At 45.5% G+C, this 16,468-nt stretch overlaps 1 protein-coding gene across 1 annotated transcript in view; it reads right to left on the bottom strand.

Annotated features, from left to right (window-relative positions):
• Positions 1-16,468, bottom strand: part of LOC116984419 (mucin-6-like) — a 126,043-nt gene that overhangs the window by 65,714 nt on the left and 43,861 nt on the right. The window contains exons 9-12 of the mRNA XM_033038571.1: positions 12,847-12,951; positions 9,875-9,947; positions 5,897-6,034; positions 2,706-2,870 (exon numbers count right to left, since the gene is read on the bottom strand). Of these exons, the coding sequence (XP_032894462.1) occupies positions 2,706-2,870; positions 5,897-6,034; positions 9,875-9,947; positions 12,847-12,951 (481 nt within the window). The remainder of the gene's footprint in view (positions 1-2,705; positions 2,871-5,896; positions 6,035-9,874; positions 9,948-12,846; positions 12,952-16,468) is intronic.

The raw sequence follows: 16,468 nt of genomic DNA, 5'->3' as shown, positions 1-16,468 counted from the left end.
CAAGACTTGAAAATTGCTGTTCACAGACGCTCTCCATCCAATCTGACTGAGCTTGAGCTATTTTGCAAAGAAGAATGGGCAAAAATTTCAGTCCCTAGATGTGCAAAGTTGGTAGAGACATACCCCAAAAGACTTGCAGCTGTAATTGCAGCGAAAGGTGGTTCTACAAAGTATTGACTCAGGGGGGCTGAATACTTTTGCACGCCACACTTTTCAGTTTTTTATTTGTAAAAAATTTTGAAAACCATGTATCATTTTCCTTCCACTTCACAATTATGCACCACTTTGTGTTGGTCTATCATATAAAATCCAAATAAAATACATTTATGTTTGTGGTTGTAACGTGACAAAATGTGGAAAATTTCAAGGGGTATGAAAACCTTTGCAAGCCACTGTAAAGATGAAGAAGTCCACAGGGCACAAAGAGGTCCATCCCAAACTGCAGTGGGAGGTAAGGGAAGTGATTGCTGGGGTCTAGATGCTAAATTCCGCATCATCCTCAGCCACAGGCGAGGTATCAGATGACTGAAGGGTAACAAATCATGATTTGGAGAAAAATCAAAGGGACAGGATTTAAAGTCACTTGGAAAAACAGGGATTAATTAGGGATTACCAGCATGGCTTTGATCATGGGAGATCTTGTCTCACTAATGTGCTAATTGTCTTGCAGATTGATGAGAGCAGTGCAGCAGGGGTTAGCTACATGGAATTCCTACGTTCAATAGCTATGGAGAGAATTTATGAGCAGGAACGTCAGGTTTCAACATTGGACAGGTCACTGATGGAGTCCTGTGTGCAGTTCTGGTCACTACGCCAATGGAAGGCTGTGATATTGCTGCAGTGAGTGCAGAGGAGATTCACCAGGACGTTTCTTGGATGGGAGCATTTCAGATATTAGGAGAGGTTGAATAGGCTAGGTTTGTTTTCCGCAGAGTGGAGGAGGCTGAGGGGTGACTTGATGGAGGTATATAAAATTATGATGATAGATAGTTTAAATCTTCTACCCTGCTAGGAGTATCTAATTAAAGATATATTTGTAAGATGAATGGTAGCTCTGAGTACTGTGTGGGGGGGATTTTTTCACTCAGAGTGTGGTTAGAAACTGAAACACGCTGCTTGAAGCGGGTGGCAAGTGGCGCAGCGGTAAATTTGCTGCCTTACAGTGCTTACAGCATCGCAGATCAGGGTTCGATCCTGACTACGGGTGTTGTTTGTACATTCTCTCCGTGACTGCGTGGGTTTTCTCCGAGATCTTCGCTTTCCTCCCACACTCCAAAGACGCACAGGTATGGAGGTAAAATGGCTTGGTAAATGTAAGAATTGTCCCCAGTGTGTGTAGGATAGTGTTAATGTGCGGGTATCGCAGGTCAGTGCGGACTCGTTGGGCTGAAGGGCCTGTTTCCATGCTGTATCTCTAAACTAAACTAAATGGTGGTGGTGGCAGGTACTCTCACAACAATTGTGAAATGTCTGGCCGAACATTTGAATTGGTAAGGCATTGAAGGCTGAGACCAATTGAGGAAAAATGGGAATAGTGCGGTTATGGTATAAAGATTGGCATGAACATGGTGGGGCTTGGACCTGGTTCTGTGCTTTACAACTTTATGAGGTATAACTGAGTAGATTCCATTAACTAGTGGCTGTAAAAGCGTAATGTGTGAAATGTCATAATTGTAAATCAATGGAATTTTCAAAGGTTTGTTTATGTTTGAGCCTTCACTTTAATAACTGTCATTTCCAGGCAAAAGTGACATCCCAATTTACCAATAATAAATTCACAAAAGATTAAATTTCACATTGTGAAAGAAAAAGTAGGAAGAATGAGTACAGACTGTCCCAGGCCGCTGATCCCATGCTGACTTCCAGCCTATCACCCAGGTCTTGCCCTTTTCTCTCTTCTACTTTTTGGGAGAAGATTCAGGGAGCCCATGCTTCAGAACACCTTCTTCCACATTGCCATCAGACTCCTGCATCAAACAGTAGGGCAGTGCAGTGGCGCAGTTGGTAGAGCTGCTACCTTACAGCACCAGAGACCCGGTTTCAATCCTGACTTTGGGTGCTGTCTTTGTGGAATCTGCACGTTCTTCCTGTGACAGCGTGGGTTCACGCCTGGTGCTCCAGTTTCCTCCAACATACAAAAGATGTGCGGACTTGTAAGTTAATTGGCCTCCGTAAATTGGTGTGTACCTAGTGTGTAGGGAATGGATGAGAATGTGGGATAATATAGAACTAGTTAAACAAGTGATCGATGGTGTCCTTATATCCATGCTGTATCTCTAAACTAAACCAAACTTCTTTCACAACCCTTCCCCGACATGCTGTCACAAACTCTAAATCTTAACAACCTCATTCAGTTATTCCATAATATAATTTTTTTACACGCCCTAGAATTGCACAACAGTCTTTGTACCATTCTGCTGCTTTGCACACATTGTTGTAGTTATTGCTGCATTTATCAATATTGTATGAATACTGTGCACACTGTGATCTTTATGCCAACAGGGAAATTCTTTATGACAATAAACTAATCTGTAACCTGAATCTGAATCTGAAGTGTCCTGATAACTGTATCTTTTCCTCAGAATGAAAAGCCAGGGTGTTATTTTGATCTGCGAACAAACCCTTGCCACAAGAAATTCGTCCCACTCACCGATCTACTCAAATCAAAGTTCATCACGAAGGGAGGCTTTGTTTTTGTCACTTACACTTGAACTGACTGAGGGAGCAGGGGTCTGGATGCTTGTCGATTGCATTTTTGTAGCATCTACCAAGGCGCCAAGTGTTCACAAATAACGCAGCAATCCCTTCCGAGATTTCCATGCTGCTCTTGAAGTCGTCCTTGGAGTCGCCATTAAAATTTCCACACAATCCTAATAGAAAGCAAGAGTCAGATTGAGCATTAAGTAAGAGCGGGCAATGCTGTGAGTGGCGCAATGGACTGAGGGCATTGCCTCAAAGCACACTCCCAGAAATGGGGTTCCACAAAGGCTGTGCCAGAAGGGGTATCATTGGAAGACAACACAGAGTGGTGACTGGAAAGAAAGTTGACAAACTCCTCCATCTCCAAGCAGCAGCAACACAAACTAACATCATTGCTTTAGGTTTAGACTATTATAGTCACATGTACCAAGGTGCAGTTAAAAGCTTTGCTTTGCATACTATCCAGTGAAATCAGATAGTACATAAATAGAATTAAGCCAAACTCAAGAACAATAGGTAGAGCAGAGAAAAAGCACAGAGTACAGAATACAGTGTTCAGCATTATCACGCAACAGTCCAGAGACAAAGTCCAACGTCCACAATAGAGTAGACGTGTTTAGACAGTGCACGAGCTTATCGAAGGACCATTCAGAAGTCTGATAACAATGGGGAAGTAGCTGTTCCTGTTCCAGATTCTGGTGCTGCACACTTTCATGCTTTTCTATATTCTGCCCTATGGAAGCAAGGAGAAGAGGAATGACTAGGTTTTTGATTATGTTGGCTGCTTTTCTGAGGCAGCATGAAGTGTGTGTGGTCAATGGTGGGAAGTCTGATCTGTGTGATGGACTGGGCTACATCTTTGACATATGCACCAGAACCAGCACAATTACATTCTCACATACTGCAACATTACAGATACAGATTAAATGCAACAACAATAACAATAAATATACAATAAATTATCAATTATTCTAAACGATCCATGGTGGAGCAAGGGAAAAAGCTGTTCTTGAACCTGGAGGCAATAGTTCAAAGGCTCAAGTGCCTTTTTCCCGATGGTAACAGTGAAATGAGAGCGTGAGGTATGGGACTTTGAAGATATTAGCTGCCTTCGTGGGGCAGAACTTCCTGTAGATTCCTTCGATATTGGGGAATAGAGGACAAACCGTGCAGGTGCAGGGTGACTATCGAGGACTAAATCCTTCAGACGGTGTAAAACCTGTCACTACATGGTGCTTGTTCATTTGTCCTGATGGAGGATTGGAGGATCACACATTTCCAAACTCTGAATTGTAAAATGTTCAAACTGCTCACTATTTCATCTTAAAAATCAGTGATAACTTCTGCTCTCCACTGATACTTTGGTGAGCTTCAAGCATTCCTGCTTTGAATTCAACATCCAAAATATTCTTTGAGCTTTATTTTGATTCACAGCCTTTCCCTTTCAAGAACAAGCAGGTCAGGAAAATTCTTGTTCCAACTTCAGACGAGAGTGCAGGCCCCTCAATGCCCTCCGAGTTTTGATCACTGCAGAAGCTTTGGAAACAACTCCTCAGGACAGAAAGATAGATGCAACCTCTTCAAGGATGTAAAGGAGGACTGTGGATCGACAGTGGTACAGCTGGTGGAGCTTCTGCCTCACAGTGCCAGAGACACAGCTTCGATTTTGCCCTCGGTGCTTTGCGTGGAGTTTGCATGTTCTCCCTGTGACCATGTGGGTTTCTTTCCAAATCTGAGGAAGGACATTATTGCCATAGAGGGAGTGCAGAGAAGGTTCACCAGACTGATTCCTGGGATGTCAGGACTGTCTTATGAAGAAAGACTGGATAGACTTGGTTTATACTCTCTAGAATTTAGGAGATTGAGAGGGGATCTTATAGAAACTTACAAAATTCTTAAGGGGTTGGACAGGCTAGATGCAGGAAGATTGCTCCCGATGTTGGGGAAGTCCAGGACAAGGGGTCACAGCTTAAGGATAAGGGGGAAATCCTTTAAAACCGAGATGAGAAGAACTTTTTTCACACAGAGAGTGGTGAATCTCTGGAACTCCCTGCCACAGAGAGTAGTCGAGGCCAGTTCATTGGCTATATTTAAGAGGGAGTTAGATGTGGCCCTTGTGGCTAAGGGGATCAGAGGGTATGGAGAGAAGGCAGGTACGGGATACTGAGTTGGATGATCAGCCATGATCATATTGAATGGCGGTGCAGGCTTGAAGGGCCGAATGGCCTACTCCTGCACCTAATTTCTATGTTTCTATGTTTCCACATTGCAAAGATGTCCGAGTTTGTAGGTTAATTGCCCTCTGTAAATTGCTTCGAGTGTAGAGAGTGGATGTGAAAGTGAGATATTATAGAACTACTGTGAACGGGGGATCGATGGTCAGCATGGACATAGGCAGGCTGAAGGGCCTGTTTTCATGCTGTATCTTTCAATCAATTCAATTCAATTAACAAAAAACCCTGCATAACTCATCTCAGGATGGAGGGCATCAGTTATGAGGTTCATAGAACAACATTGTCACGTTTTTTTGAAGAAATTGGTTTGTAGTAGGGATAGACAGAGTTGATGTGGACAAGCTTTTCCCTTTGAGAATAGGGAAGATTCAAACAAGAGGACATGACTTCAGAATTAAGGGACAAAAGTTTAGGGGTAACATGAGGGGGAACTTCTTTACTCAGAGAGTGGTAGCGATATGGAATGAGCTTCCAGTGGAAGTGGTGGAGGCAGGCTCGTTGGTATCATTTAAAAATAAATTGGATAGGCATATGGATGGAAGGGAATGGAGGGTTATGGTATGAGTGCAGGCAGGTGGGACTAAGGGAAAATAATTGTTCGGCACGGACTTGTAGGGCCGAGATGGCCTGTTTCCGTGCTGTAATTGTTATATGGTTATATGGTTATAGTGCATAATTTCAGTTTGCGCCTGGGTCTTGTTCATTTTGATTACGTAATTACATCCTTCATACCTCTCGAAATAAACTTGTTTAATTCCAGAAATTCTTTTGCTGATCCATAACTCAAACCTTCCCACCTTCCCCTACACCATCCCTTAACGCAAATATTTTCAAGGGATCAGGATATAAACTCCGAAAGGTAAGAAGGAAAGCAAGACATGAAGTGTTCTTTCATCGCTTATCGCCTTGCGGGTCTGGCTTCCCAAACATTGATACTGTAAATTAATACGAATGCCTCTTACCATGTGTGCCGTCAAAAAATTTCATTTGTACCATTATGTACACTTGGAAAACTGGGCTGAAGTAGATTTGCATCTTCAGGCCAAATCTGGTGGTCATCTGAACGCAGATGATGGATTTTCTCTCAACCTTAAACCCAGCTAAAAGCAACAAAACAGGCCATCATTAAATGTTATGAATGAAACAGGCGAAAGGGTATCCTTTTCCTCAATAACTTGATTGTTTCTATAGGTTCAGGACTGACACAGCTGTTAGAATCATTGCCTCACAACTCCAGTGACCTGGATTCACTCCTGAAATCTGGTGCTACATCTGTGGAGTTTGCATGTTCTCTCTGACTGACTGCACAGGTCTCGCCTGGGTGCTCCCTTTTTTCTTCCCATATACCAAATTCATAAGGTAATGAGGTCATGTGATAGGTGTAGATTTAAGCCATTCAGACCATCAAGTCTACTACGCGATTCAATCATGGCTGATCTATATCTCCCTCCTAACCCCATTCTCCTACCTTCTCCCTATAACCCTTGACATCCATACTAATCAAGAATCTATCTATCTCTGACTTAAGAATATCCATTGACTTGGCCTCCACAGCTTTGTGTGGCAAAGAATTGTACCGATTCACCACCCACTGACGGAAGAAATTCCTCCTCATCTCCTTCTGAAAGGAATGTCCTTTATTCTGAGGCTATAACCTCTGGTCCTAGACTCTCCCACGAATGGAAACATCCTCTCCACATCCACTCGATCCAAGCTTGGATTACAATTTGTGTAAGTTGGAAAGTTAATCAGTCGCTGTAAATTGTCCCCAGTGTAGGTGAGTGGTAGAATTTGTGGGAGTTGATGTGGATGGTGTGTCGCAGACCCAGTTTCAATGATGTAGGACTGATTCTATGTGAAGGGAATATTTGGGAAATAGCAATTACAACATAATATGGTATTGAGAAAGGATATGGGCCATTCCAAGTTTAGTGAAGTCAAGTGAGGATCGTTAGCTTACGTTGGATGAGAAATTATCTGGCCCACCTCAGATGGAACCATTGTTTAGGAAGCAGATGCTGGTTTACACCAAAGAGACAAAAAATACTAGTGTAACTCAGCGGGACAGGCAGCATCTCTGGATAGAGCGAATGTGTGACGTTTCGGGTTGAAACTCTTCTTCAGACTGAACGTCAGGGGCGAGGGAGTTACAGGGATAAGGAAGTGTAGGAGATCAAAAGAGATGTAGAGATCAAGGAAAATGTAGAATGGACCATTGTTAGCTCAGAGAAGGTGACAACAAAGCAAACAGAGATACAATGTATATATGTATATATATATATATATATATATATATATATATGTATATACACTGAACTATTTTTTAATATATATATATATATATATATATATATATATACACATACTCACATAAGTGTGTGATGAATAAGTGGATAAGTGAATGAAAGGGATGAATTTACCAAGCCGTGGGGAAGAGGTCAGACAGTGGAACCAGTTTGATCGCTCTTACATAAAGCCATTGGGTGTGTTTGTAGAACTGATTCCGTGTAATCTGTGATTGTTCTGTATGCACTGTAACTATGTGCCTGGTAAGGTGTGAAGTTAAAAGATGTTGAAAACATTCAACATGTTAATCAACATTTGTGAAGAAACTTAGTTAATGCTTCAGGTCAACAACATTCCAGAAGAACTTCCGAAGAAAGATTACCACCTTGAAATTGCAACTCTATTTCTCTCTCTACAGATGCTGCCTGGCCTACTGAGTGTTTCCGAGAATTTCTATTCATTAGACCCCCCCCCTCTGCACCATCAGTATGAAGAAAGGTCCCAGCCCAAAACGTTGATTGTCCATTTCCCTCCACAGATGTTGCTTAACCCATTGAGTTCCTCAGCAGTTTACTTTGGACGCAGAATTTCAGCCTCATCAGCCTCTTATATTTCCATTTTCATTCAGCTGCAGCATCTTGCTCGAGGCTCTGAAGTTGGTTTGCCCTTCCCTTGTATCATAGCATTCCTTCTACCGTCACTCAACCATAACATGATTAGCACCACTTCCTTCTAAGTTCTGCATATCCCTCCTCACAAGCCGTATTGAATAATCGCAAAAATCAATGTTACAAAATTATAATAGCACTCCTAATTTTAACTGTACTTGAACAGTGCTAATGATAAATATACATGCTACGAAGGTGATGAGTTCTTTGTAAGGTGGTACAAGCTCTCTGTTGCTCCTACAAACTGCAGTTGACATGCCTTGTTAATATTATAAGCTGCCTTAGGATGCAATGAAGTGGATCATCTCTCCATCTAACAGAGCTGTGATGTGAAACAGCAGGCGGCTAACAGAGAGCAATTATAGAATCATAGAATGCTACAACCCGTCCACACCGATCATTGCCTAACCAAGGCTGCACTTGCCAATTGCTGGCCCAAATCCCACCAAACATTTCCTATCCATGTATTTTAAATATCGGAACTGTGCACATCTCTCCCACCCCATCCTCTGGCAGCTCATTCCATATACTTACCATTCTCTTGGCCCTTTTAAATCTCCTCCTCCAAACCTTAAAGGATTTTCTTTAGTCAGAGGGTGGTGAATCTGTGGAATTCTTTGCCACAGAAGACTGTGGAGGCCAAGTCAATGGATATTTTTTAAGACAGAGATCGATAGTTTCTTGATTAGTACGGGTGTCAGGGGTTTAATGGGAAAAGGGAGGAGAATGGGGTTAGCAGGGAGAGATAGATCAGCCATGATTGAATGGCAGAGTAGATTCGATGGGCCAAATGGCCTATTTCTGCTCCTATCATTTATGACCTTATGATCTTATGATCTCAACCTATGCCCTCAAGTTTTAGATTCCTCTACTTGGGGGAAAGGCTGTGGGACAGGTTAAACATCTTAAAATGCCCACTCCTCGTTTTGACAGGTGGATGAATCAGCCGCCTGCTGTTTCACTTATCACCTTATCCTGTGCTTAATAATCCCTAACAGCTCGATTAGTTGCACCATTGTATTTAATGAGAACATTGAATCCCTTTTCCCATTGATTCATGGAGAATATTAATGCACGGCATTAACCCACTGCCCCACCGTGCCCGTGACTCTACGTCATGTGGAAGTTGCTGATTCATCCACCTGTCAAAACGAGGAGTGGGCATTTTACGATGTTTAACCTGTCCCATGTTTCTCCCTCCTCAGACACCACAGCCTCTCAGGAGTAACCCCTGCATCAGGGGATATGGGTAGAAGGCAAGAGAATGGGGTTAAGAGGGAAATATAGATTAGCCATGATTGAATGGCAGTGTAGACTTGATGGTCTAATTCTGCTTCACTTATGAACTTATGAATCTATGAAACTACAGCCAAGTTAGTAACTGATAAACTAACTGCCTTTGAAACTGCAATGAAGAGTCAATATTGGGCACGGCTCCCGCACCGAGCCCCTGAACTCAGCCCAGCAGTAACCACCATGTTCTGGATGTGCAATGGTCCTGAAACATCCAGCATCCTACAATAATTAAAGGCCTTTCTATCCCCTTCAAGACTGTCTACTGTGGCACCCTCTCCATCCCTTCAAATCAGCTTGGTCATAGAGTCATAGAGTGATACAGCATGGAAACAGGCCCTTTGGCCCAACTTGCCCACACCAGCCAACATGTCCCAACTACACCAGTCTAACCTGCCTGCATTTGGCCCATATCCCTCCAAACCTGTCCTATACATGTACCTACCTAACTGTTTCTTAAACGTTGGTATAGTCCCAGCCTCAACTACCTCCTCTGGCAGCTCGTTCCATACACCCACCACATTTGTGTGAAAAAGATACCCCTCAGATTCCTATTAAATCTTTCCCCTCAACCTAATGTGCTCTGGTCCTCGATTCACCTACTCTGGACAAGAGACGGTGCATCTACCCGATCTATTCCTCTCATGATTTTGTATACCTCTCTAAGATTACCAGCTTGGTGTTTAGCTTTACCTTTTATGAAGGGCAGACCTTGGATCTGATTATTCACGTACACCATGCCCAGCTTCAAGAAGGTAATTTTTATCTGTGAAACAACACAAATAATGAAGCAGCCCATCTTTTAGATGGAAACCTGAAATATTTATAGGCAAACATATTTAACCTCACCTTACCATAGCCTCCTTTATAGACAAGGCCACATCAACTTGATAGGCTTCACACTCTGGTGTATGGTATGCTTGACTTCATTGATTAGGGCATTGAGTGCAAGAGATAGGAAGTCATGATGCAGCTCTATATAACTTTGGTTAGGCCACATTTGGAGTAATGCTTGCAATTCTGCTCACCTCATTACAGGAAAGACGTGTAGGCTTTGAAGAAGATGCAGGCCTTTCCTACGTAGAGGCCCATGACCCCTTTTAAAATGATATCTCACAGCAGACACCTCCTATAAACAGGTTTTACATAGAACATAAAGACTATACTACAGGAACTGGCTCCTGTCCGCAATGTCTGTACCGAACACGATGCCAAGATAAACTAATCTCATCTGCCTGCACATAATCCATATCCTTCCATATTCTGCATATCCAAGTTCCTACTCAAAAGCCTCTTAAATGCTACTATCGTATCTTCCTCCATCACCTCCCCTTGCAGTGTGTTCCACGGACCAATTACTCTGTGCAAAAACTTGCCGCACACATCTGTTTTAAGCTGTATCCTTCTCATCTTAGAGCTACGCTCTCTACTCTTTGGCATTTCCATCCTGGGAAAAAGGTTCAGACTGAACCATACGTATCTGTGCCTCCATAACCCCCCTCAACCTCCAGCCTTCCAGAGAAAACAATCCAAGCCTGTTCAACCTCTCCAAGTAGCTAATGTCCTCTAATCCAGGTATCATTCTGGTAAATCTACATCTTCTCCAAAGCCAACACATCCTTCCTGTAATGAGGTGAGCAAAACCACATGTATTACTTCAGATGCAGCCCAACCAAAGTTATATAGAGCTGCACCAGGTGGCGCTGACGATAGCTGTCTCGCTAACGGTCTGTCTCGTCTTTTTGCTTCTTTATTTTTTTCGTTTGTTGTAAAATGTACGCTTTAGTGCACTTTTAGTTTTGTATTATGTGGGGGGTGGGGAAAACTATTTTAATCTCTTTCCTCAACGGAGATGCAACTTTTTCCGTGTCGTATCTCCGTCTGCACTGCGGCCTAACATCGTGGGCTCTTGCTGGGGACCGACTTGCTGGGGACCGACTTTGGGAGCTCCAACCACGTGAGCCTGCAGACTTAACATCGTGGAGCTGGCGGTCCCTGTCGGGGATCGACCTCGGAGCTCCAACCGTGTGAGCCTGCGGACTTAACATCGTGGAACTTGCAGTCCCATGGTTAGCGAACGACTTCGGGAGCTCCAACCGCAGGTGCTTTGACCGCCCCGATCGCGGGAGCTTCGATCGCCCCAACTACGGATGGTTCGACTCCCCCGACAGCGGCAGAAAAAGGAGGACATAATATAAGACTTGATTGCCTTCCATCACAGTGGTGAATGTGGAGTTGGGAAAAGGGGAAGTACCACGGGATCTGAGGGTCCTTGCTCATCAGTCAATGAAAGTAAGATTGCAGATACAGCAGGCAGTGAAGAAATTGAATGGCATGTTGGCCTTCATAACAACTCTATCTACATGTGTTGCCACTTAAAGGGACTTGCACCTCAAGGTCCATTTGCACTTCAATGCTCAGGAGAGTCCTGACATTTACGGTATAATTTTTTATTACATTTGACATCCCAAATGGAAACACTTTGCATTTGTTTGCACTGAACCATACCTGCCATTCAGCATCACTATTTCCAACTGATCTACCCCCTGTTGAGTCCTTTGACAACTTTCCTCACTATTCACAGCTGTATCAATTCTTGTAACATCTGCAAATTTATTAACCAGCCCACCCTCATTATAGGTCCACCACTATTTCCTGAAGAACATCACTCGCCACAGAGCATGACATGATGCAGCACCCCTCCACTACTCTTCTCTGGCCAATCCAATTTTGAATTCAATATATCAAATCACTGTGAATCCCATGTGACTCAATCTTCTGATAAGTCTAACGTGAAGGACCTTGTTGAATGCTTTATGAAAATCCATGTATACAACATTCACTGACCTAATCCTTGTTCATCAGTCAATGAAAGTAAGCATGCAGGTACAGCAGGCAGTGAAGAAAGCACGTGGCATGTTGGCCTTCATAATAAGAGGAGTTGAGTATAGGAGCAAAGAGGTCCTTCTGCAGTTGTATAGGGCCCTAGTGAAACCACAATTGGAGTATTGTGTGCAGTTTTGGTCCCCTAATTTGAGTAAGGACATTCTTGCTAGTGAGGGAGTGCAGCGTAGGTTTACAAGGTTAATTCCCGGGATGGCGGGACTGTCATATACTGAGAGAATGGAGCGGCTGGGTTTGTATACTCTGGAGTTTAGAAGGGTGAGAGGGGGTCTTATTGAAACATATAAGATTATTAAGGGTTTGGACACGCTAGAAGCACGAAACATGTTCCCGATGTTGGGGGAGTACAGAACCAAGGGCCACAGTTTAAGAATAAGGGGTAAGCCATTTAGAACAGAGACGAGGAAACACTTTTTTACACAGAGTGTTGTGAGACTGTGGAATTCTGTGCATCAGAGGGCAGTGGAGGCCGGTTCTCTGGATACTTTCAAGAGAGAGCTAGATAGGGCTCTTAAAGATAGCGGAGTCAGGCGATATGGGGAGAAGGCAGGAACGGGGTACTGATCTGGGATGATCAGCCATGATCACATTGAATGGCTTGAAGGGCCGAATGGCCTACTCCTGCACCTATTGTCTATTGTCTAAGTCATCAAGTACATGAGCTGCTGCTTCTCCTCTCTATAATATTCTACGATGCCTCACACATTTCATCATTTCAGATGTTTTAGTTTTTATGAATCACTCAACACAAATTTGCTCACCTTACTACTCGTAAAAATGATGGCACTTAAGGAAGTTTCAGTCGGCTTCACTCCAGATGATTCAAATAGTGCCTCGATGTGTCCATCGCCAGGTATGACTGGACTCTGTAACGTTCAATGAGCAACAAAAATAAATTCCAAATATCATAGCAGAGGAAATTCAGCATGATGTTGCCTAGGATGGAGTGTCTCAATTATAAGGAGTGTCTGGTGTAAGTTATTTGGGCAAATCCTCCAAAATTATGGAAGAAATTGAATAAGCACATGGATATCTTAAAAGACAAATTTGCTGGCTGCAACGGAAAAACCCCCCCCCAATACACATCAAGAATCAAACCCGTCTGGCCTGTGGACTTGGACATCACACAACGGTGTGAACAGGAAAGGCTGAGACGGAGATAACGAGATTCTCTTGGATACACAAAGGGAGGAACCAAGCCTCAGCAGACGGTGGTAAACAGGCCAGCACAAGCACAATCACCATCGGGGATGATGACGATCAGGCTGAGGGATCATGACATCAGCAAACCCCTTATCATCGGAAGCCTATTGTTCATGCCAGATCGAAACTGGGAAACATCAAAAGAACCCCTTCTATCCAGAGGACCACCTGGGGGTTTCAAAGGAAGCTCAGGTATAAAAGCCGAAGTCAAGCCAGAACTCTCTCTCTCTTCCTGCTCTTCCTGCTCTGCTGGACAGCTCGTGGGCCTGCATCGACTTCGCTGTGAGTATCCTGGTGACCTGGTGAATTTCCCGAAATAGGAGGTTGAGGGGAGAAAGGTCAAGGGGGAGTATGCTTGCAAGTAACTTGTGTTAAAGTAAGTTTTACGACGTGCCCGATAGTTTTCGTCCATAGTTTTAGTTTAAAGCATAAGTTTAGCCACGCATTGTGTAGTGTTGGTGAGATTCGATTTCTCATTGTTTAATAAAGCCTGTAAATTTTAGACTTGCTTTGAGTCCATCTTGGTTTCTGTTTTCTCTCATCGGCACACTCTGGTCAATTCAACCTTTTATCATATCCCACCATAATTCCGAGGTCTAGAACCTAGGGGAATCCTTTTGTGGAGTAAAGGGAAACGCAAAACCCCTACAGAATGGCGACCATGGCAGGACCTCGGTGGTTTGGGATATGTGATTTGTCAGAGGGGGTGAGAGAACGTAGCAAGATGGAGGAGAGAATCTCCTCTTATCTGTTTAAAAAGATCAATCTCACCAAACAATGGGTGATAGCACTGTTGAGAGCTGAGCAGCCCGCAGAAGCTGCAGCTCAATGGACGGAAAGCAAAGCGTATAGTAAAGGGCAGGAAAAGGCAGTTTGGCTAGCGTGCCTATCACAGCAGGTAGCCAATATGCAGAGACAGATAGATAGACTGGAAGAGCAACAGAGAGAAGCTAGGGCCAGCGCTGAAGAAAGCGCTAGAGAAGGGGAAGGGCTATCTGAGGAATGCAGTAAAGCCAGGCAGTGTATCTTGCAGGCGAGGGAGTCCCACAGAAATGCCCAGGAATTCCTCCAATGCCAGGTGGTAGAGGCAAAGGAGAGGGAAAGGAACGCCCAGGAACTCCTGGCTCAGAGTACACAGAAGTGCAGGGAGCTGGAGGGAAAGTTCCAGGATATACAAGCAGCATACAGGGTGGCCCGTAGCGAGCTAGGCAATAGTGATCACGGGCCTTGCCAGGCGAGGATAGCGCAGCTGGAGGAGACTCTGTCCAAGACTAGGGGACGGGTTCACCTGGTAGGACCAGGGGGGTCCCCCGGGGGCAGAGGGCTTCCCTCAGCAGATGATTCCCCAGTGGCAAAGGGGAATAGACCGCCTCCTGAGGCGCCGGGGATAGGTCCGGGTCGGCAGGTGGGGTTCGGGTTGTCCGGGGAGGGACAGGCCCAAGGAGGGGCGGGAGAGCACCCTCAGTTAGCGGCTTCCGCGCCATGTGTAGCACACCACGAGGTGGTGGGGTTACCGATCATGGTGGGAGAGCTGGGGGTAAAGGGGCAACAGCCCAGAGTAGGGCAGATGTGCCCGGCACGGCAAAGGAAATATGGTCCCCCGGTAGGGCAGGCAGATAGGGGGCCCATAGAGAGTGATATCATCATTCCCCATGGGGCACATGTGCTGAGGGGGATGGTGGCTCAGGTTCCCAAGTTAACCAGGGCAGGAGACCCGTCATTGCATTTTATGGAGGTGCAGCAGGCAGCCGACATAAACGATTGCGATGAGGTAGAACGGGTAAAGCTGCTACTGATGACCCTAGATTCATACCTATGCAAGGCAGTGACCTCCAGGGAAGGGGGAAGACCTGAAACATGGGTAGCGGCACAGACAGCGGTTCTGGAGGCCATGGGGTTGAATCAGGGTAGTCCTTTCACCAGGGTGGGGGAGACGGAGCAGCAGGTAGCTGAGTCCCCGGACATGTTCGCAGACAGGCTGTGGGCAGTGTATGAGGGAGCGTGTGGGATGCCTTTAGATAGGCAGAATTTAGATGGGAGAACAGCTCACTGGCTGAAGACTCTGGTGGCGAATTGCCTCCCGCGAGTTAGGGCAAGGGCCGAGCACTGGTTCGACCCAGCTGACCCAAACCTTAACGAGGCGGAGGTGATCAGGAAGCTCACCCTTGCGTATCGCAATGGGGTGAGAAGTGAGGAGAAGCCCTTCAAGGGCAAGGTGCACGAAATAGTACCGGCACCCCCCAAAAGGAGGCAGTGGAAACAGGAAGGCAGCCAGACCTCTTCCGAGATGAGGCTGGTGTGCTATGGGTGTGGGAAGCCCGGGCATTACAAGAGGGAGTGCAGAAACCCAAGTAGAGCAGTGGGGGATAGGACCCCGGTAACGGCCAACCCAGCCCCGGAGGTAACAATAGATGTAAGAGATCTAATTACCTATTTGCAGTCAAAGGCGGGAGGATCCGGACAGGTAGCCATGGCAACAGGCCAGGGCACGCCCATATCCGCACCCCCGGCACCTTTATGACTGCCAGCGAAACAGCCCACATTCCTATGCCCGTTAGAGTGTGGCCCATGTGGGAGACCCTGGGTCAAGATGGAGGTCCAGGATGTGGTCGGGAGTTATCTGCTGGACATTGGTGCTTCCAGTAGCATTGTCCACATGAACAACCCCCGTACATCCCCTCCATCTAGTAGGGCACCCTATAGTCCACGATGCGAGGGAAATCAGAGGGCGGATTGCTTGGCCAGGGAAGGAGCCAGGAGTGGGAAAGCATGGGATCCCCATGAGGAAGGACAGGTAGCTGCAGCCAGGGAGCAGCCTCGCGAAAAGGAGAGTGCGGGAGTGGTTTTGGCCCCGGACCTGACCATGGTCCAGGCACAAGACCCCATTTTAAAGGCTGCCTCAGCAGCCATTTGCAGGCAGGAGAAGACAGAGGGACCGTATGGGGGTAAAGATCAGGAACAGACCCGGGTTGATGTGGAAACCGTAGGGGAGCCAGGCGAGTCCACAGGTAGTCAGTCTGAAGTAGCCGGCTGTGTTCCAGGGCAAGGACTGGAAGCAGCGGAGAAGGAGGCTGACTCCAGCCCTCCGCAGGCAGGTACCGTAGACTGCCTAAGAGAGGCAGAACTAGCAGAAGCAGAGGAGAGGGAGGTATCACCTCTGGTGTGGGAACCCTCGGTCAG

Source organism: Amblyraja radiata, chromosome 20, assembly GCF_010909765.2.
Source record: "Amblyraja radiata isolate CabotCenter1 chromosome 20, sAmbRad1.1.pri, whole genome shotgun sequence".
NCBI classification, from domain to species: Eukaryota; Metazoa; Chordata; class Chondrichthyes; order Rajiformes; family Rajidae; genus Amblyraja; species Amblyraja radiata.
The sequence above is the reverse complement of the archived record's forward strand: the minus strand, read 5'-3'. Positions and strand labels throughout refer to the sequence as shown.